This window comes from Erinaceus europaeus, chromosome 16 (assembly GCF_950295315.1).
Source record: "Erinaceus europaeus chromosome 16, mEriEur2.1, whole genome shotgun sequence".
NCBI classification, from domain to species: domain Eukaryota; kingdom Metazoa; phylum Chordata; class Mammalia; order Eulipotyphla; family Erinaceidae; genus Erinaceus; species Erinaceus europaeus.
In genome coordinates, this window is record NC_080177.1 from 40528549 (window position 1) to 40550682 (window position 22134).

At 38.4% G+C, this 22134-nt stretch overlaps 1 protein-coding gene and 1 long non-coding RNA gene across 2 annotated transcripts; both read left to right on the forward strand.

Annotated features, from left to right (window-relative positions):
• The first annotated feature begins 730 nt into the window (after positions 1-730).
• On the forward strand, positions 731-19323 carry CNIH1 (cornichon family AMPA receptor auxiliary protein 1). The gene is made up of 5 exons (XM_007527367.3): positions 731-947; positions 5098-5166; positions 9713-9825; positions 14893-15036; positions 18322-19323. The coding sequence occupies exons 1-5, from the start codon at positions 867-869 to the stop codon at positions 18347-18349; spliced, it is 435 nt and encodes a 144-aa protein (XP_007527429.1). The 5' UTR covers positions 731-866; the 3' UTR covers positions 18350-19323.
• A 615-nt stretch (positions 19324-19938) lies between these two features.
• On the forward strand, positions 19939-21493 carry LOC132533441 (uncharacterized). The gene is made up of 2 exons (XR_009545329.1): positions 19939-20051; positions 20861-21493. It is a non-coding gene; the product is annotated as an uncharacterized LOC132533441 (long non-coding RNA).
• The last annotated feature ends 641 nt before the right edge of the window (positions 21494-22134 follow it).

Here is a 22134-nt window from a genome sequence, read left to right on the forward strand (position 1 = left end):
AAACTTCCACCATTGCAGAAAATTCTTTGGATAACATTGGGTAGACTCTGCTCTTCCACATCTATTGCAATTTGCTAATGTGAACACTTTAATGCAAATCTAATCATTTTCCTCTTTTGCTTAAAGTCACTTTTATCAGGGGCAGAGTTCAATTGTGTGTGTCTGGCACTGCTAACTCCTTCCTCACACAAAATGCAGATTTGTTAAATTCCTCTAATTTAGATCTCTTAGCGGTCTCATGTTAAGACACCAACCTCTTTATTCTTTTCCTTTCATTCATCTCTGTGCATTTGCTCAAACCTCTCCTTAGATTTCTGTTTTCTCTTTGTAGGACTTCTCTCATCAGGCAAACCTCAGCTTAAGAAACAAACTCCAGGAATCCTGCTCTCAAAGTTGCAGGCAGGCTGGGTGTCCTTCTCTGACCTTTCTTAACAAGCCACAGACACCCGTTTTCAGGGTTATAATGCTGTAAAGCTTTTTTAGAAGTGTTCACTTAAGGCACTACGCTGAGTTCTTTCCTCTCAAGTCATATTTTAGTCATCTTTTCTTCTGAAAGAAATATACTATGACGCGTCCTACAAATACTTGTTGAAACAATAAAAGTAGAAACCATCAATCAATCCGCCATGCGGTTAACATAAATGCAACACACACTCCGGTCTGTAGAAGGCGCGGCTGAGGTGGCGCGCAGGCGCGCTGGGGGTGCTGGCGCCCCGTAGCAGCTGGGGGCGGGGGCGGCGGCGGCGGCGGCGGCGGCGGCGGCGGTCGTGCCTGCGGTCCGGGGAAGTGAATGGTTTTACCCAGAGGGCCCTGCGCCTCCTTTCTCCGCTGGCACCGGCGCTGCTGCGCGCTCCTCCTCCCTGGCCATGGCGTTCACGTTCGCGGCCTTCTGCTATATGCTGGCACTGCTGCTCACCGCGGCGCTGATCTTCTTCGCCATCTGGCACGTGAGTAGCCGGGGCCGGGGGGAAAGGAAGGGGTGATGGCGGTTCAGCCTCGTCTCGCTCCCGGGCCCGCGGTGGGGGCGGCCCCGGCCCTGGGAGGTGCTCCGGGAGATGGGCCGGGTGCGGCGGGCCGTGCGGAGCAGGGTTTGCGCGTCCTGAGCCCGCGGGCCGGGGGCTGCGGGCGGTGACGGAGCAGAGGCGCGAGGCAGCGGGATAGATGCGCGCGCCGAGTCCTGTTCCAGGCCGCGCCGCTACCCCGCGCCGCTGGGTGGGGCGGCCGCCGTCCCTGCTGCGCAGCCCGGGACCCGCCGTAGGTGGGGCCCCCACATCCCCCAGAGGACGCCGCTGGCCTGCTAGGTTCTTAGCGGGCAGGAAGTTTCCCGAATTATTATGGTTTAACGTAAGGTGTCTGTCTTTGCACATACCAGCATGATTATGGCCAGAAAATGAGATTTACATCCTACTTGAGACGCATTTCCAACTCTTCAAGTAGATCGCTTTCCTCCCAGTTTTTTTTTTTCCTTGGGGGGGGGTGGCGGGGGTTGGGAAGTTCTTGTTTCTTGGTGAACTTTGATGCAAATTGGATTATTTGCTGAAGGCATCCTTGAACTTCCTTCTCCTTAAGTCTTACTTTGCTAGAGTGTCTTAAGAAGCGGCCTTCCTTTTTATCCGTATATTCAGCATGACTTAGTGGAGTTGTTTTTAAAAAATACATTGTGAAAGTGCTCGAAAAACTTAGAAGCTTCTTTAGGACATTATTGCTTTCTTTTACATCAACAAGTAAGTTCCCTCTGACAGTCCTGCCTACAGGAACTAACTAACAGCAACTAACTTGCGAGCTTTCTGGAAGTCATTCATTAAGCATGTATTTCATATTTGCCTCTCTTCTCTATTCAACTATATTCTGGCATATTCTTAATTTGCCTGATTTCACGTGTTCACACTAATGCCAACTTCAAATTAGGTTTCATCAGGCCCCAACAAAAGATTTGCTGGGGACAGAGGGAAAAGGAATTTAGATGGCAGCAGTGTTTTGTTGAAAACTGTGTAAGGTAGAATGGTATTACAAATCTGTTACCTTTTACCAAAGAATGTGATTACATTTATAATTATTTAAGAACCCAGCTAGGTGTGTTGTAATGGGGAATGGTTATGTGGACTGCTGTATCAGAAGTAACTGCACTCTCAAAATGTTTAAGATAATGTGAATAGTATTCTGGGCCCTTTGATGGAAGACAGGATATTTTAGGATGTCAACTTGCCTTAGTAAGCCTCTAATGAAACTGAAGTGTGTGGTTCTCTTCCTGCTTTAGATATGCATTTAAGTTTTCTTTTTGCTTAATGGTTCTTTATTTTTTGTGATAGAGATTCTTAGAAGAGAGTGGTGGGATAATGGCTTTGTTCACATTTTTACATTTTCAAACCAACTTATATTTGCCTTAAGGAAAACCTGGACTACACTTCTATAAATGAGTAATTTAGCTTAAGCTCCCAGATGAAGGTATTTAATAAAGTAGGTAATTTAAGTTATTATAGACTTAATTTTTTTATTTGTACTGCACAGATTAGTGGAAAGCACTTATGCATAGAGGCTTTTTGATAGTGCCGAGGATTACTGACGGCATCCTTTCAGAGATAATTATAAATAAATATACAGGTTTTTTCTGTTAACTACATCATTTCCTTATTTTCCTAGGTAGTATCTGTACCTGGGAATTTTGAGTAGAAATAAAAAAAAAAAACCTCTCCACATTATTCCCATTTTGGAGGATGGCATTATGGATAGAAAATGTAGAAACCATTCAGTAATGGTGTACATAAAATTTGAAGGTATCTGCAAGGACCGGTGTAAGGATCTGGGTTCGAGCCCCCTGCTCCCCACCTGCAGGGGAGTCGCTTCACAAGTGGTGAAGCAGGTCTGCAGGTGACTGTCTTTCTTTCCCCCTCTCTGTCTTCCCCTCCTCTCTCCCATTTCTCTCTGTCCTATCCAACAACAATGAAGTCAGTAACAACAACAATAATAAATACAAGAATAAAACAAGGGCAACAAAAGGGAATAAATAAAATTTAAAAAATTGACAGTATCTTGAACTGTGTGATTTGGCACTTGTAGGGATTTTCCTGTTTTATTTATATATATATATATTTGCCTCCAGGGTTATCACTGGGCCTTGGTGCTAGTACTATAAATCCACCGCTTCTGGTGGCCATTTTTTTCCATTTTTATTTGATAGGACAGAGAAATTAAGAGGGAAAGAGAGATAGGGAGAGAGAAAGATAGACACCTGTAGACTTGCTTTGCTGCTAGAGAGGCATCTCCCCTGCAGGTGGGGAGCCAGGGGCTTGAAAACCTGGATTCTTTTTTTTTTATTAATAATTATTTATTCCCTTTTGTTGCCCTTGTTGTTTTATTGTTGTAGTTATTATTACTCATGTTATTGATGTCGTCATTGTTAGATAGGACAGAGAAATGGAGAGAGGAGGGGAAGACGGGGAGAGAAAGACTCCTGCAGACCTGCTTCACCGCTTGTGAAGCGACTCCCCTGTAGATGGGGAGCCAGGGGCTCGAACTGAGATCCTTAGGCCAGTCCTTGCGCTTTGTAAAACCTGTCTTTACATGTCCTTGTGCTTAGTACTGTGTGCACTTAACCAGGTGCCCCACAGCCTGTCCCTCCCTCCCCTATTTGGGATTTGTCTTTTCTATTCTAATTTTTTAAAATTATCTTTATTTATTGGATAGAGATAGCCAGAAATCAAGAGGGAAAGGGGTGATAGGGAGAGAGACAGAGAGACACTTGCAGCCCTGCTTCACCAGTCATGAAGCTTTCTCCTGAAGGTAGGGACTGGGGTCTCAAACCGGGCCCTTGAGCATTGTAATATGTGCGCTCAACCAGGTGCGCCACCACCCGGCCCCAAGATTTGCCTTTATTACTTTCATGCTTCTTTGGGAAATTTTGTGAACGACTTTGTACAGATGCACAGCTGAAAAGAAATTGAAAACTACTAGATTGAAATTTTTTTCAGGAGGTTTGAAAACTCTTATACTCAAACAGAAACTCACCCATTCAACAGCATGCTCATTAAAAAATAAAATGTCCTGGGAGTCGGGCAGTTGCACAACGGGTTATGCGCAGGTGGCACAAAGCGCAAGGACTGCAGTAAGGATCCCTGTTCGAGCTGTCTGTTCCCTACCTGCATGGGAGTCGCTTCACAAGCGGTGAAGCAGGTCTGCAAATCTCTGTCTTTCCTTCCCCCTCTCTGCCTTCCCCTCCTGTCTCCATTTTTCTCTGTCCTGCCCAACAATCACATCAATAACAGCAACAATAATAACAACAATAAGACAATAAGGGCAACAAAAGGGAAAATAAATAACTATTGAAAAAAAAAGTAAAAATGTCCAAGTAAGAAAAAGGTAATTTAAAAATAGATAAATTTTGTACTCAGATTCTTTTATAGGCAAATGTATTTGTGATCCTTGTTTTGTACTTTATTACTAAATTGTATTGGGAATATGTCACAATTAATATCAGGTAACTAATATTGATACTATCCAGAATTATTCAGAAAGTAATGTCTTCTAATTTCATATTTATATTTTTAACATTAATGTGTTAGGGGTCGTTAGCAAAAGAAAATGACAAGGGAGAGGCATGCATGATTAATGATTAAAAACATTTCACCTTGAGCAGGAAGACACAAACCTATATTCCACTGGGAGAAATGCAATATTGGCAACATTATAAAACTCTTGTGTTATGTGGAATTTAGACAGGTATACAAAATTATTTCTGCCCAATGGAGTCAGAGATTACCTGCTAAGGAGTTGACATAGGAAGAGGTTATGTGTTTGGTTTTTTTTTTTTTTTTTGATAAAGAGAATTTTGGATAGATCATGGTGGTCATTTTAAGTAGATAAAGCATGTTGAACCAGATACATTGAAAATTGAAGGTTTTCATTACAGTGGTAGATTAATGATAATCTGATTCTAGTTACTTAGTAACACATTTTAAGTTTACTATGTGTTGGTACATTTAATACTGGTATATGTTTGCTTTTGTTAAGTTTATTCAGTTATTAATTGACAATCAGATGGGTTTTCTTTTCTGCTTTTTATGTAAACAGAAAGTCCTAACTGTTTTAATTTTATTTTAGATTATAGCATTTGATGAACTGAAGACTGATTACAAGAATCCTATAGACCAGTGTAATACCCTGAATCCTGTAAGTTACAACTTAGAATTTTTCAGACCTGTTTGCTTTTAACTTCATATAAAAATATTATTTTTCCTGTTATACTTGACTATTCTATTATTAATCTAATTATTAATCTACCAGTGATCTTGTCAGCTTTCATACTAACATTCTCCCAATCTGCTTTTTACATTGTCGGCCAAAGACAGTTGAAAAGGTCAAAAAGATTAAGAGAGTCAAAATTGCATTAAAGGTGTGTACTGTTTGTAGTTTAATGTTACATTCGTTTCATGGGGAGGGTTAGGGCATTTGTAATGTTCTGTTCAGTGTTTTGTCACCTGCCTGTTGAGGTTTATGATTTTGTGACATCTCATATTTTATGCGAACATTTGCTTGCTGGTCAAGTCATGTAGGGAAAGCTGTTAAATGCTAATGCATTTAAAATTATTAATAGCCATAGGCACTTCTATAAAATTATTTGGTGCATTGTTTGAAAGTGGGTTAACAAATAATTTGGAATTATACCTTTTTTAAAATTTTATTTTTATTTTTTAATTTTTTGTGGAATTGTGACTTATGTGAGGTCGTATACAAGTGAAATCTTATGTTCTTACCTAGTTTGTCTCGTCTTTATTCTAGTCTTATCTTTGATTATGCCTATTCTGGAATTAATTTATTTTAGTGATACTTACTCAGAGCCTTTTAGGTGGATAGCACTGTTACTTAGATTCTGAAATATTGTAGTAATGCAGATTTGTTATGTGGTTAGAATATTGTAGATAAGAGTTTGTGTACAAATGTTATTTCTAATATCTAAAACAGAGCTGTTATGCATTAACTAGCATTGATGATTTAGTTATAATATGGCTTCATTTTTGTTTCTCTTTATTTCTTCCTTCTATTCTTGTTAGAGGAAACGGAAGAGAAACACCAGAGCATCATATTGCCACAGATAATGCTTTGAATTGAACTTAGTGCCTCATGTTTGAGAGTCCAGTATCTACTGCCCCACCTTCCAGATTGCTCACTTTTGCTCACTTAGGAAGGTTGTTTAGTCTATTGGTTTTATTTTGCCAGAAACTGGAAATTTTTGTGAAAGTACAGTGAGTATATTCTTAAAGCTTAAGAAGATAATGTATTAGCATACTAGAAGGATTTTATTTAGTAAAGGATCTGTAAAGTTAGCTACTTTGTTTTTCCTAGGTAAATATGCTGGGATAGATTTATAGATTGTCTTTAAGGAACTACTGTTGTAAGACTTGATGTAGGTACAATTAAAAGTATTAACTTACTGTCTTTCAATTAAAAGTATTAACTTACTATCTTTCTCTGCTCTTATGAAACAAAATAATATGAACTGACTCTGCCTTTCATTGGGAAATAATGTTATTCTAAAACAATTTACTGTTGAAAGTAATTTTTTGCCATGCTATTAGGAAGCTGAAATTTCTCCTTTTTAACAACTGTATTATTAGTGTTCTATTGCTTTTGTTTTTTGTTACTTTAAATAGTCAAATGGTGATGAGGATGATAGTTGAAATCAGATGAGAGTTTTCCTGGGTGCCAGTTTCTTTCTGTGCTTTGTAAGCATCTTTACATGCAATTCTTCATTCATTTCTCATAATTCTAAGAGGTAGGATTTGGTTCTTCTTATGAATAGCGAACTGAAGCTTAGTGTGGTTAAAGCACGTTATTGCCCAAGGTCACCCAGCTATGGTAGAGCCAGAATTTGAATCCAGAAAGCCTGATTTTTAAATTCAAACTCTTGTAGTTTCCTTACTGTGTGTTCAAAAGGGACTAATTTTACATAAAGCATGTGATAATTTGGTTTTTCTTGATGATGGAAAAGAAATCTCACTTGGAAAAGACACATCCTTGGGACACTGTTAATGCTGTAGTAGATTGTAGGGAATTGCTTATACTAACACAAGCTGCATTTTGGATAGTGTGCCGATAATTGGCTTAGCAATGCATCTGACAGTTTTCCCTGTTTAAAATTTGTTTTGACAATTCTGCCAAAGTATGGGGGAAGACATGTTTTTTAAAATACGAAACTTATCTAGAGAACATTATGATTTGAATGTTTAGACACTATCATTTCAGCTATATTTGCATAAGTTATTTTTTTCTGGATACTAGTTTTTGTAATATTGTTTCCTAAATGGAATAATTTGTGTTACTTAGGGTGATATTTCTTTATTAAGAGTGATTAGAGAGGATTGGTTTTTATGAGTGATACCTAATAAAGGGTTTATTTCTTTGTTTTTTGAGGAGGGAGGAAATGTACTTATTTCATATTAGCACTAGTGAAATTGCGATTTTTTATTTAACCACTTATTAAAGTATATTATTTAAAAGCATTGAAGATTATTTGACTAATATAATTTTCTCCCCATGCCTTAGTCTATATGTGTAGGATTAAAATTTGAATGATAATGTGTGTTATTATTATATTTATTATTAAATATTAGTTAGCTTTTAGAGGGTTGAAATAGACTTATAATTTAAAGAAAAATGCTGTAATTTAAACTGGTATCAGCAGAAGCTCCAATGAAATTCCAAATACGTAATTTTCTTTTTGTTTTGATTGTAGTCATTGAATTTTAAAGATTTTTTTTTTTTTTAAACCAGAGCACTGCTCAGCTCTGGCTTATGTTGGTGTGGGAGATTGAACCTGGGACTTTAGAGTTTCAGGCATAGCCTCAGAGAATCTTTGCATAACCATTATGCTGTCCCTGCCCTTAAGGATTTTTTTTTTAATGGACACTTGTTTAGAGATTGTAGATGCTGAACTTTAATACTAAATAACTGCTGACTTAAAAGTTTGTTATTTGCAAGTTTATATATTACATGTGAAGAGTTTAATTTTTATTATATTGCTTATGTTTATAGGAAAGTGCTGATTAGTGTTATAGATGATCTTACTGGATTTTTTAAAGATAGATTCATTAGACTGGAAAAGCAATTTTGGAGTATTAAAAATAGACTTGAATATGTGGCATATTATTTTTACAGCTATGGTTTCTCCTCAGGAAAGATATGATGCTGAGTGGTTCATGAATTTAATTTATTATGGTAGAGACTCTCAAGAAACTGACATATATAAGGAATTCTCTGGCTGCAACTTACTGGGAAAGGTTGTTTGTTGTGTTTTTATTTAGCCAAGTTGTTAGGCTGAACTCTTTAGCATGAGAAAGATGATTTAAAATAATTGACTGCATCATTTTATAAAAAGCATTTTGCTTGAATTAATTTTTCTTCACTTAATACTGTCCTCCATCAGAATACTTATTGTGCTTTTGAGCTCCTCTGCTGGTCTGCTGTGTCCATTGTATATCATTAGAAAGCAGATTTAAAGAAACAGAGGCTATGTAAGCGTAGAGCTCAGAAACTGAGCAACTTCCAATTTCATGGTTTAGGACTCAGTCTTTTCCCTCTTACATTGCAGAAAACACACCCTTTGCATCTGTGCTTATAAGTGTTTTCTCTCCTTGACTGTGCTGAGGTTATTGGCTGTTGGCTTGCCATCAGAAAATTTCTTTTGTGGTACTGTGATGTGATTTGCTAACTATTGTATATGTAGCATTACGGGTTTCTGTTAAAGACTTATAAAACACCAGTGTATATAAACTGATAAAGGGGAGTTTTGTTTTTGTGTGTTTATTTTTTATATCATGTTGCATGTGATTGGATAAATCATTTTTGTATTTTTATCATTATTGGATGATGGGTGGAAAAAGATGCTGAGTGATTAGTACGTAACTGAATGGTCTGGGTGGTATAATTTAAGATTTTTAAAATTAGTTTGATTAATTTAAGAATTATAAATTAGTTTTAAATTTAAGTTAAGTCATTTTTTTGAACTCTTTTTTTATTCTTTAAAATGTATCCATCTCTTTATTCCCTTGTCCTTGTTTTATTGTTGTAGTTATTATTATTGTCATCATTGGTGGGTAGGACAGAGAGAAATGGAGAGAGGAGGGGAAGACAGAGAGGGAGAGAGAAAGATAGACACCTGCAGATCTGCTTCACCACCTGTGCAGGTGGGGAGCCAGGGGCTTGAACCAGGACCCTTATGCCGGTCCTTGCACTTTGCGCCATGTGCACTTAACCTGCTGCGCTACCGCCTGACTCCCTTAAGTTAAATCTTATTCTTTTAGTGCGAGCTAGATCCCCCGATCATTTAATTTAGCTTTTTGTAAAAAAATACTTTATTTCATTTTATTTATACACTTATTTTTATTGCTACCAGGGCTATCCCTGGGACTTGGTGCTTGTATGATGAATCCACTGCTCCATTTCTTTTTTCATTTGATAGATTCAGAGAAATTGAGAAGGAAGAGAATATATATATATATATATATATATATATATAGAGAGAGAGAGAGAGAGAGAGAGAGAGAGAGAGAGACAAACACACCTGCAGCACTGCTTCATTACTTATGAAGCTCCTCCCTCCCTGTAGGTGGGGCCTGGGGGTTGAACATAGGTCTGTTGCACATGGTAATATGTCATCTCTGATTAAGTTGACTTAATGCCAAAGTATTTTGATAACTGACTTGTATTTTTCTTCCAGCTTGTACTTCCAGAGTACCTCATCCATGCGTTCTTCTGTGTCATGTTTCTTTGTGCAGCAGAGTGGCTCACACTGGCTCTCAATATGCCTCTCTTGGCATATCATGTTTGGAGGTAATATGTAGATGTGTTTTCTACTACTATTATTAATTAAGTTTTAATTGTATTACAGTTGGTAGGATTGATTATCTACTTGCTAGTTAGCCCAATTAAAACTGAAAGTTAGTGGACATTTATTTAAAAAATCAAGTTGATTAATTGTTGTTTTCTCTGGGCTGGCTTCACAGGCGGGAGACAGAGACCAGGGACACACGGCTGAGCAGAGAAGCAGTATTTCCCTTTTCACGAGCAAACGGTTCAAAAAACTAATCTAATCACCACACAAATCTGTCCTGCATCTTTCTCCTCAGGTGGCAGCGTCAAGAACTCAGGAAGTATCTAGGATAGGGGGCGGGGAGAAGCAAGAAGCTCTAAAAGGCCAGGGCTAAACCAAAATCTCCTGGAGGGAGGGGGAGTGAGACCAAATCAATGTAACAGAATGACCATGCAAATAGACCACAATGTCAAGCAATGTAACAGAAGAGATCCCAGAAGCAGAACTAGAAACATACCAGTAATTCCCCCTTTTCTTTTTAACTAATTGACCATAGTATCAGGAGTGTGGGGTGAACAGAAACCTATATTGTACACGCATTTTCAAAAAAGAAACTGGCACAAACATGGAGGGACAAGTAAGCGAGTAACAAGAACCAGTGTGCTGCCAAGGGAAGGCCTGAGGGGGCTGTTTCTTGCCTTTGTGGGCAAGGCTTATCAGCTAAAGAACATTTCCTGCCTCTGGGCTTCTCTTGCCTCCACGGGCGTTTCCTGCCTCTGTGGACATTACCTAGCATGGAGGGAGGGTGTTGCCTATAGAGTCCCAAGGCAGCTGGCTGCAGTCAGTCTGAGAAACCTAGCAGCATAACTGGAAGCTGCTGTAGGGTTGTGTACCAGTAAGTCCGGTAGGAGTGCCAGTTCAAAGCAGATGTCCACTGAGGAATTGCCGGGGGGTGAATTGTTGCATGAGGAAGTGAGCCGCTGGAATTCTGCTTTTCTGTAGAGAACGTGACAGCTGCAATTCACTTACTTATGAAACAAAACTTGTAGCAGGTTAGAAGTTTACCACAATTGATAACTCGATGATTATAATTGGTTTAAGTATCTTTATAAATTTGGAAGGTCTTACTCATTTCATTTTAAGGCTCCTAACCTATCTAAGCGCAATAAAATGTGGTAAGGCAAAGAACCACTGCTAGAGCCTCAGGCATGAGAATCATTAGCATAACCATTGTGCAATCCACCATTTCTAATTGAGAAGGTATTTGAGAGCTTCACATATCAATAACGTCTTATTTAACCTTTTGTTACACCCATTCAAGATGGAGACACACCCTAGGTGTGTGCAGGTTTTTTAGACCAAGTTAGTTAAAATATATTGATTTTTAACTAATTTTTACCTCAGACTTTAAATGTAAGTTAATTATACCTTTATGAGAATTATGTTGAAAACCTTTTTCATTTAACTTTGCCTGGTAAGAATGTAGCCTTAAAGTTACATTTCTAACCTTAAAGTTAATGTTTACCAAACTTCAAACACACATAAACATGGTCTTCAATACACAAGGAGAAAAAATTTCGTTATGAAGGCATGTCATTTAAACACGAATCCAGATCTGCACTGTCCCAGCCATTCGGGGGGTGTGCCATCTGGAGGTGGCCTCCCGTGCAGCTCCACTTCCCGGAATTGCAGGTTGCCATCACTGCATGAATCTCTGCGTATTCTAGCTCCTCTGCCTTCAGAGCTGAGCTGGGGATCTCGGCCAGGGGGCCCAGTCTCAGCAGGGAGCCCGCGGTCTCTGGGTGGTCTGGGATCTGCCCAGACTTCATAGCAGGAGACCAAACCAATGTAACAAAATGACCATGCAAATAGACCTCAACGTCAATCAATGTAACAGAAGAGATCCCAGAAGCAGAACTAGAAACATACCAACAATTAATAATTACTGTTCTAATACCTCTTGTGAGCTTACATTATCGTTTTTTAGGGTTTTATTTTTTTGGCCACAGAATACTGATTTGTTTAGAGAAAAGGCACCTGCTAAAGGTGGAGTGTGAGCTTGACCTGGGGAAATGAGAAAAAAATCTGACTCCAAGATCTACAAGCTGTATAAAATTTAGTTAAGGAAAGAAAAAAAATAGTAAGGCCTTGACTCAGAGTTGGGAAAGCATTAGCTATGTAATAAAAACAAATGGATGACACCATTAAGAAAGGAAGGGCAGGCGGGCGGTAGGTTTGCGTTAAAGGCTGCTTTAAGAAAAATAAGTTCTAACATATCTAGTTCTATGTGTAGGCCTGAAGTGTACATATGCTTACATCTATGAAACTATCGTCTAGACAGACAAAAGTTCCAAGTCCCCCTACTCTTCTGAAGATTGCCTACTATCCTGTCCTAGTCAGTTACTCTCACATCTCTAAAGGAAAACCACTGACTTCTGTCAACCTAAGATTAGTTTTAACGCTTTGAACTTTATGTAAATAAAAAAATGCACATTAGAACAGGTAAAATATGAAAGAATGGCAGTATCAAGTGCTGGCAAGGACTTAATAACCAAGACTCTTATAAAATGACATTGGAAATGGAAAATTGCACCATCACATTATTAAAAGCCTATTTGACCTATTTGTTTTTTTTTTTTTTTTTTTTTTTTTACCAGAGCACTGCTCAGAGCCTCAGCCATGAGTATCTGTTGGCATATAGCCATTATGGTATCAACCTCACTCATTATTTCTTAAAATGATAAAAAATACTTCTGTGCAGTCTAGCTATATTAGTCCTAAGAATTTATCAACAAGTATACACAGGGACCAACAGGCGGCTCACCTGGTAGAGCACATTTGTGGCCATGTGAAAGGACCTGAGTTTGAGCCTCAGACCACCACATAGGACTGCTGGCAGAGGGAAAGCATCACAGCCAGTGGAGCAATGTTGCAGCTCTCTCCCTACTTGGATCTGTTTGTCCCACACTTTATATAGAGGGAAGAAAAATAGTGACCACCAGGAGTGGTAGTCATGCGTGTACGAAACCCCACTGATAACCCTGGTGGCAGCAAAACAACAAAGAAATGTATACACAATTCTTCATAACATCCTTATTAGTCTAAAGATTGGGATGAACTCAAACACACTGATTGAGTAAATAAAATATATGCTAACAGTGGAAGAAAATTTAGTTTTAAAAAGGAGATCTCTAAAATCATAATCTCAGAATCAATATGTTGAGTGAAAGAAATTAAATACTAGGGTTAATATTGTGTTATTCCCATTATATGAAAATCTTTAAAATGGAAACTAATAATAAAGACAGAAGAGCAATTGGTATTAAGAGAGTGGGGAATGTATTGCTCTGAGACCTGTGAAACTTTTGGAACTCATCAAATTATATACTTTAAATGTAAGCATCTTGTAACTAAATCAGTTTAACTAAATAAAGTTGATACTGTTATAAAAAAAATATGGGGGTCGGGCGGTGGCGCAGTGGGTTAAGCGCATGTGGCGCAAAGCCCAGGGACTTTGTATCTGAAACAAAACCAAACCCATCTTCTGCTCTAACAGTTAACTTCTGCTCCCCTTTAACAGAATTTTGATAAAAATAAACAATAAAAAGGACTATAGGGGGAGTTGGGCGGTAGCGCAGCTGGTTAAGCGCAAGCGCAAGGACTGGAGTAAGGATCCAGTTTGAGCCCCCGGCTCCCCACCTGCAGGGGAGTCGCTTTACAGGTGGTGAAGCAGGTCTGCAGGTGTCTATCTTTCTCTCCCCCTCTCTGTCTTCCCCTCCTCTCTCCATTTCTCTCTGTCCTATCCAACAACGAATTGCGTCAACAAGGGCAATAATAATAACCACAACGAAGCTACAACAAGGGCAACAAAAGGGGGAAAAAAATGGCCTCCAGGAGCGGTGGATTCATGGTGTAGGCACCGAGCCCAGCAATAACCCTGGAGGAGGGAAAAAAAAAATACACAGGACTGTGGCCTAACTTTTTTCTTTGTGTTCACCTGTGATTTTAAACTTGATTATTTACAAAAGATGTTCACATTTTATATATCCTAAAAGATATCTGATTTATTTTAGTTTAGTTTAGTTTATTTTTTGTTTCCAACGTTATTGCTGGGGCTCGGTGCCTGCACTATGAACACACTGCTCCTGGAGGCCATCTTTTCACTTTTGTTGCCCTTGTTTATTACTGTTGTTGTAGGGGAAGATTGAGAGCGGGAGAGAAAGATAGACACCTGCAGCCCTGTTTCACTGCTTGTGAAGTGACCCCCCTGCAGGTGGGGAGCCAGGGGCTCAAACCAGGATCCTTAACTCTGGTCCTTGCACTTTGCACCATGTGTGCTTAACCTGCTGTGCTACTGCTTGGCCTCCAATATCTGATTTATATAGCTGTAGTTTTGTTTTGTTTTTTAGTAGGCATAACAGCCTTCTATCTCAATTTTAGGGAATATGCACTGAGGAAAATTTTAGATGAATTGTTTTTGCATATTTCTATAAGTCTAAAATTATGTCAAAATCAAAAATTAAAAGAAAAAAATCTCCTTTTATAGTCATTCCTATTTTTCTAGTATTTCTGAAAATATAGAGATCAGTTGCACTTGTTTTTTAATAATATTTTAATATTTTATTTTTCCCTTTTGTTGCCCTTTATTATTGTTGTAGTTATTGTTGTCATTGATGTCGTCATTGTTGGATAGGACAGGGAGAAATGGAGAGAGGAGGGGAAGACAGAGGGGGGGAGAAAGATAGACACCTGCAGACCTGCTTCACCGCCTGTGAAGCGACTTCCCTGCAGATGGGGAGCTGGGGGCTCGAACCAACATCCTTACGCCGGTGCTTGCACTTTGCGCATGTGCGCTTAACTTGCTGTGCTGCTGCCCGACTCCCCAGTTGTGCTTGTTTAGCTGTCCTGTTAGACTTATTTTGGGGCTGCAGTTTTAACATTAAGGTGGTAAAAGGAAAGAAATACATGCTCCTCAGGTAGACTACCTCTCATTGTAACAAATATAACTTGGGGGGTGGGGAGGACTCTGCTTCATATCCATGATGTTTGCTTCCCTTTTGGAGTGGCTAATAGACTGTTTATTACAGGTATATGAGTAGACCGGTGATGAGTGGACCAGGACTTTATGACCCTACAACCATCATGAATGCAGATATCCTAGCATATTGTCAGAAAGAAGGATGGTGCAAATTAGCTTTTTATCTTTTAGCATTTTTTTACTACCTATACGGGTAAGTTTAAAAAATACAATGAAAACATTATTTCATTTTGCTGTCTAAAATGTTTGTAGGCATTATGGTCTCAACAACTTAAACTCTACTTGAATAACTTGGTATCTTGAATGGTGGTGACTGGTAATGTTCAGTGTACACCAGTACATTCATGTACTTTGAATATAAATACACTGGTATTTTTTAAGGTAGACAGCTTGACAGAGGCAGAAAGTTTAGCCAGGGATACTGCTTCCTAAGTTTTTGACAGTTTGGTTGGTGAAGGACAATCCTTTTTCTCTATAACAAAGCCACAACATTTGGAGGATATGGTTGGGTGGGTTTACAGAAATGTTTTTGCTTGACTACAGTGGCTATCTCCAGATTATATTTAGTGTTTTTTTTTTTCTTTTTCTTTTTTCTTTTTTTTTTTTTTTTTAAAGCCAGAGCACTATACAGCTCTGGCTTATAGTGGTGCTGGGGGCCTTGGAACATGGAAGTCTTGCATAACCATTATGCTGTCTCTGAGCCTGTTTAATTTAAAAAAAAAACATTCTTTACGAACTGTTTATGGTAGGATGTTTAGCAGTATCCCTGACCTTTCCCCATTAGATGACTGTAGCACCTTCACGCTTAGAGGTAGCCATCAAAATAGCCTTCCCGCTTAGAGGTAGCCTTCACGCTTAGAAGTAGCCTTCACGCTTAGAGGTAGCCATCAAAAATAACTGGATCCTTGGGGGGTGGGTGGTTGGGTGGGTGGGAAGGGCATAAAATAGACCCTCATTGAGAACTATAGTTCTAGATATACTATAAATAGAATAAAATGACTTATTAAAATTAGAAACAAACACGCAAGGACTTACACTTTTTTTTTAAAACTAGATTTATTTATCTGTGGGAGAGAGGGAGGGAGGAAGTCAGAGCATCACTCGAACATGCGATGCCAGGAATTAAACTAGGGACCTCATGCTTGGAATCCAACACTGTGCTACTTCCCAGGCTGCTGGACTATATAATTAACCAACCTGTCTTCCTCCCATCTATCCCTCCCTCCCTCCCTCCCTCCCTCCCTCCCTCCCTTCCTTCCTTCCTTCCTTCCTTCCTTCCTTCCTTCCTTCCTTCCTTCCAAAAACTTTATTATTGGATAGAGACAGAGAAATTGAGAGGGAGAAAGGAGAGAGACAGGGAGACACCTGCAGCCCTGCTTCACTACTCATGAAGCTTTCTTCCTGCAGATGGGGACCAGGGGCTTGAAGCTGAGTCCTTGCCCACTATAATGTGAGCACTTAACCAGGTGCTCCACCACTGGGCCCCTGGACTATTAACTTTTCTTTAAGGTATACTAAACTACTTAAGTGTACGTATCTATTGATACATATTCAATTAGAGAAAACTTTCCACCTGACTTAGACAAAATGTGAGGACAGTGAGCTATGTAAGATGAACATGTGTGTACAGACACCTACTCACTGTCCTCACACATGTAAAACTTGTATATAAACCTCCATTGCCCTCTTCTTTTTATTGCTTGATACCCTGCTAAGTATTATGGTAGGCTTACATTCATATTTATCTTAATATTATATAGGCTTGCATGATAAAAATAAAAAAGGTGAATGATAATTATGTGGGTAGCTCAGTGGTATAACACAGGGTTTGCATATGTGAGGTCCTGAGTATAACCCCCAGCACCACATATATACCACAGTGATGCTCTGGTTTTCATTAAGCAAATTTTTTAAAAATTATTTATTTATTGGATAAAGACAGCCAGAAATTGAGAGGGTAGGGGAGATAGAAGGAAAGAGACAGAAACACCTGCAGCCCTGCTTCACCATTTGCAAAGCTTTCCCCCTTCCAGGTGTGGACCCAGGGCTTGAACCTGGGTCCTTGAGCATTGTAACGTGTGCTCAACCAGGTGCGTCACCACCTGGCTTCATTAAACAAAGCTTTTACAAAGGTAAGAATACATGTATCATTCTAATTTTCTATTAAATTAAAAAAATTTATTTATAGAATAGAAATATTGACAAGACTATAAGATAAGAGGGGTACGTTTCCACACAATTCCCACCACCATTAAAAAAAATTTCTTTTTTCTTTGATAGGATAGAGAAGAGAGGGGAGGGGGAAGAAAGATAGAGAAAGATACCTACAGTACTGCTTCACTGTTTATCAAGCTTCCCTCTGCAGATGAAGATCAGGGCTTGAATTCAGGCCCTTGTGCATGGTAACATGTGTAACCTATGTGCCCACTGCCTGGCTCCTAATTTTCATTTGTAATGTTGGGTAGCAAAGATCTGAAGCAGTGCTGGTACATTGTTGGAACTTTATAAACATTTGTTGAAAGAAATGAATAAATGATAAAGGATGTATAGTTGTGAGGAAATGTTTATAAAAATAGCAATAGTGTGTTCATTTGTTTTATATTGTCTTGAAGTTGTTCACCTCTTTGCTTTGTATTTTTAGAGATAAATGCTTTTGAGCTATGCCTTTGCCATATTATTCTTTCTATAGAATTGCCTAGGCAGTTTTTAAGTTTAAATTAAATGGCCACTGTTCTCTAAAAATTTTATTAGGGAAATAGTGATTTACACTGGTTGTCATATGGATAATTTATCCCCCTTCCATGACAGGTATCTGCAGATTATGCTTACCCCTAACTTTTAAGTCCTCCTCCCCTATGTCTCTAAGCTCTCAACCCCTTTTTGCCTTCCCTATCCACTGGGTTTTTATGTTTGTTTTTTCTTTTTCTTGTTTCTCCTCTGCCTCCCTTTATCTTCACCTCTCCTCTCCTTCTTTAGCCTTTCTCTCTTAGGAAGGTTCCTTAATTGACCATTCCTGTTGTAAAATGGTGATAATAATGCTACCCACATCCTCTGATTAGTTAGGGGATTCAGTGCGGATATATATATACATATATATATATATATCAACAGAGCTTGGCATGACTTAAGCCCTCCTGAGATGTTCCCTCCTATTATTAGATACAATTCCAGAGCAGGAGGCTGTTTTGAATTGCTACTTCAAGCTTCAATTCCCCATAAGCTTCAATTCCCCATAAGCTTTCAGCTGTGCTGGTCATTCTGATAAAACAGGAAAAGAACTAGGGGACAGATATATGTACCGAACCAAGTTCTACCTTAGACTAAAGTCCATATGTGCAAACTAAGATCATATTGTGCATTTGCCATTGTTTTTTCCTTATTAAGCTACTTTGCTGAGTAAAGCAGACTTTACATTTTGGTATTCTTAGCTTTTTTTATAATTAGGACTTTGGCTAATCAGCTTTTTTCTTCTTTTCAGCATGATCTATGTTTTGGTGAGCTCTTAGAACTACATACAGAAGAAGTGGTCCAGTTAAGTGCATGCAAAAAGCCACCAAATGAAGGGATTCTATCCAGCAAGATCCTGCTTCCAAGAGTAGCCTTTGGAATCAGTTACTTTAAAAAAATCAGTTACTTTAAAAAAATGACTCCTTATTTTTAAAATGTTTCCACATTTTTTTGCTTGTGGAAAGACTGTTTTCATATGTTATACTCAGCTACAGAATTTAATGGAATTACGTATAAATTAATATAAAATGATTACCTCTGGTGTTGACAGGTTTGAATTTGCACTCCTTAAGGAACAGCCATAATCCCTTGAATGATTGCATTAATTGTTGACTGTCCTTAGTCCATTGGAAGCTTTTGTTTATAGGAATTTGTTATAGGGCTCATTTTGGTTTTATTGAAATGCCATCTAATTAAAAATTAGCTGTAGATAATCAGGTGCTTCTGATGCACTGAAAAAATATGTATCTGAATTGTGGGAAATTTCATGGGTTTCCCCATGTATCATGTAGATGAATTGTATATATACATATATACACAAAAAAAAGAGTGGGATTTTTTTCCCTCTGACATGAATATTATCTCAGTATATTGCATGAATGAGAGATTTCCCATATTCCCATCAGAGTAATATATCAGTACTTGTTTTAATTCTTAAGTAGAAGTGAACATGAAATGAGTATATACTGAATTTTCTGTGAAGAATGCATTTAAAATTATTTTAAATGTGTATTATATTTAATGGTTCTAATCTGGTGGTAAAGGTATTCTTAAGAATTTGCAAGTACTTTTAGATTTTCAAAAACGAATGAGAGAGAACTTTGTATAACCATCTTGCTGTTCCTTTAGTGCAATACAATAAAACTCTGAAATTAAGATTTTTTTTGTGCATTGTTTTTAAAACAAATATCTGTTTCTTAAACTTGCTTAATCCGTAATAAAGGCATTTTACTGTCAGTTTTTCAAAAAGACATTGGACTGTTATACTGTGGTATTTTTTTTTTTTTTTTAATGCCATGCTTGGATCTGAAAAGGAAACTTTTTCTTTAGTGGCTAAGTACACATCATCCTCTGTTGTTCTGAATATTAATGATACAGCATCATTTTTATTTCCAATTAAACTACTATAGCACTTAAAATGTTGGATTTCTTTTCTTTTGAAAACAGTGGGATTTTAAGATAACATTTTAAGGCAGATAATTTATTGGCTTCATGTTTTGTAAGCATTCTTGTGTTTTGTTTGGGGTAAGGAAGTTAAAGCATTTGAGCAAAGGATCAAACAATATATATATAGTGATCAAGGGAAAGCGTTGATACATTTGTGGAAATTTTACTCTAAAAATTCCTGGAATTAGGTGCTGTTTTAGTTTCTGCTAGTAAAAATAATTTATTTCCTCCTTTAGGAGAATAGCTATTTTGACCCTAACCCTTATAATTTACAGTTTGGAGAATTATTTCAGCAATAGGTTTGTCAGGTTTTTTTTAAAAGGTTTACTTTTTTAATCTTTATTTATTGATTGGATAGAGACAGCCAGAAATTGAGAGGGAAGGGGGTGATAAGAGAGAGAGAGAGAGAGAGAGAGAGACAAGAGAGAGATACCTGCAGTCCTGCTTTACCACTCGCAAAGCTTTCCCCTTGCAGGTGGGGACTGGGAGCTTGAACCCAGGTCCTTGTGCACTATAACATGTACGCTCAACCAGGTACGCCACCACCTGGCCCTGGTTTGTCAGTTTTTGCATTATACTCATTGCTGAGCACTTGATACTTGGAAAAAAAAGGGGGGGATTGAAGGGGAGTCATCACCAGTACTTTGCTGCTTGTGGTTTACTTTTTCAGATACAGGGATAGACGGTGAGACACTACAGCATCAAGGTTTCCTCCAGTGTGGTAGGAACCAGGCTTGAGCCTGGCAAAATAGGTGCACTATCCAGGTAAACTATCTTGTCTTCCCTTGGCACTGAAAACATATACTGTGAGTCTGTGCTAAAGCAGTTTGCACCTAATCTTCATTTTTCTTCCTGGTTTGCAAGTACTCTTGATTGTGAGAGGCCTATTCAAATCTTCTATGCAACAGGTTTTTGGGGCTATTCTAGTATTTTCTTCAAAGTATTTTCTTGAGCTTTTTCTAAATTTAGATAAATATCTTTTAATAGGATATTCTAGGGTCAAAAGAAATAATCTAGAGGTAGAGCACATACCTTGCATGTGAAAGAACTTGGTTTTGACCATCAAAACCACATTTAAAAAAAGGCAGAGAGCAGTCCCTTCATCTCTTGCTTTCATAAAAAAAAAAATGTGTTGGGAGTCGGGCGGTAACGCATGTGGTGCGAAGCCTAAGGACCAGCCTAAGGATCCCAGTTCCAGCCCCCGGCTCCCTTCACAGATGGTGAAGCAGGTCTGCAGGTGTCTATCTTTCTCTCCCCCTCTGTCTTCCTCTCCTCTCTCCATTTCTCACTGTCCTAGCTAACAACATCAATAACAACAATAATAACAACAATAAAAAAACAAGGGCAACAAAAGGGGAAATAAATTAAAAAATACGTGTTGCAGAATATTCTCTAGGATTAATACAGTGTTGACTAGTTGCAATTTGTGAAAGCCATCTTCTCATGTTTCTAAATTCAGTATGGTGTCTGTAGCTGAGATGATTAGTTACGTTACTCAGTGGTACGTTACTGGTTTGTTGGTATGTAATGAGAAAATTGAGTTGTTGCAAGATCTCATACATCTTTTTCCTTCTCCAGTGTTTGTGAAATCAAGTCATTTATAAAGAGAAAACAGGCTGGGGGTAGATAGCATAATGGTTATGCAAAGAGACTCTTCTGCCTGAGGCTCCGAAGTCCCAGGTTCAGTCCCCTGCACTACCATAAACCAGAGCTGAGTAGTGCTGTGGTAAATAAATAAAGAGAAAACAAAAAGTACTTGGGTTTGATAATATCTCAGTGACTTTTTCCCTTGTTCTTAGTTTGATTCCTCTGCAGATCTTCCCCCCCTTTCCCTATTACCCGGTTTAGGGCAGCCTAGCCTTCCTGCAGATCCAACTGAGACAGTCTGGGCTTGTAATCCTTTTTAGTTTCCATCATTACTGCTCTCTGTGTAGCATCAGCTGTTTACGCTGCACTCCCATCTCATTAAAACTTATTTGTACAACTTTGCCATACTTAAATATATCTGCTGTAAGTCATTGTTGGTCAGGGAAAAGAGCAGGTTGGTTACACACACTTTTATTTAGAGGCCAATCCACCACTCACTTATGCAGGATGAATGGGCTGACAGTCCAGAGGGTATGAGAGCTGAACACAATTCATTGGGGATCAACCCTAGTCCTTGTCCCTTGCCACTGCCCTTGCATGCTGGGACTTTAGAGTGGCTAGCACTGGTGTGAAGGAGGAAAGTACTGTAGTTTTTCACGAAGTAACATAGTACATGGTAATTTGAAGTATTTGATTTGTTTGGTATGTTTTGACTTGAGGATCACTCATGTTAATAGCACTCAGAACTCATTTCTGCTTCTGTATATAAGCTCTAGTAAGACTTACCTCTGCTCCCAAATCAACATATTTTCAAAATATGTCAGCAGTTTGCATAGAAAGATAGTTATGCATGTACAAACTATTTACTGTCAAATGTAAAACATTAACCCCCCAATAAAGGAAAAAATAAAATAAGAAACAAAAGAAAAATATAAGTAGTTATTTTTGGAAATTAGCAACAATATGTATTTGTAAACTATATATTTCATTTGCTAGAACAGAGAAATTGAGAGGGAGGGGTAGAGAGAGA

What these genes read in the sequence shown, in the direction of transcription:
- CNIH1 (XM_007527367.3), top strand. Translation starts at nt 867, where the DNA reads ATGGCGTTCACGTTCGCGGCCTTCTGCTATATGCTGGCACTGCTGCTC. An exon ending in AGTGTAATACCCTGAATCCT is followed by an intron (nt 5,167 to 9,712) that starts GTAAGTTACAAC and finishes TTTTTCTTCCAG; the next exon opens with CTTGTACTTCCAGAGTACCT. An exon ending in TTTTTTTACTACCTATACGG is followed by an intron (nt 15,037 to 18,321) that starts GTAAGTTTAAAA and finishes TCTTCTTTTCAG; the next exon opens with CATGATCTATGTTTTGGTGA.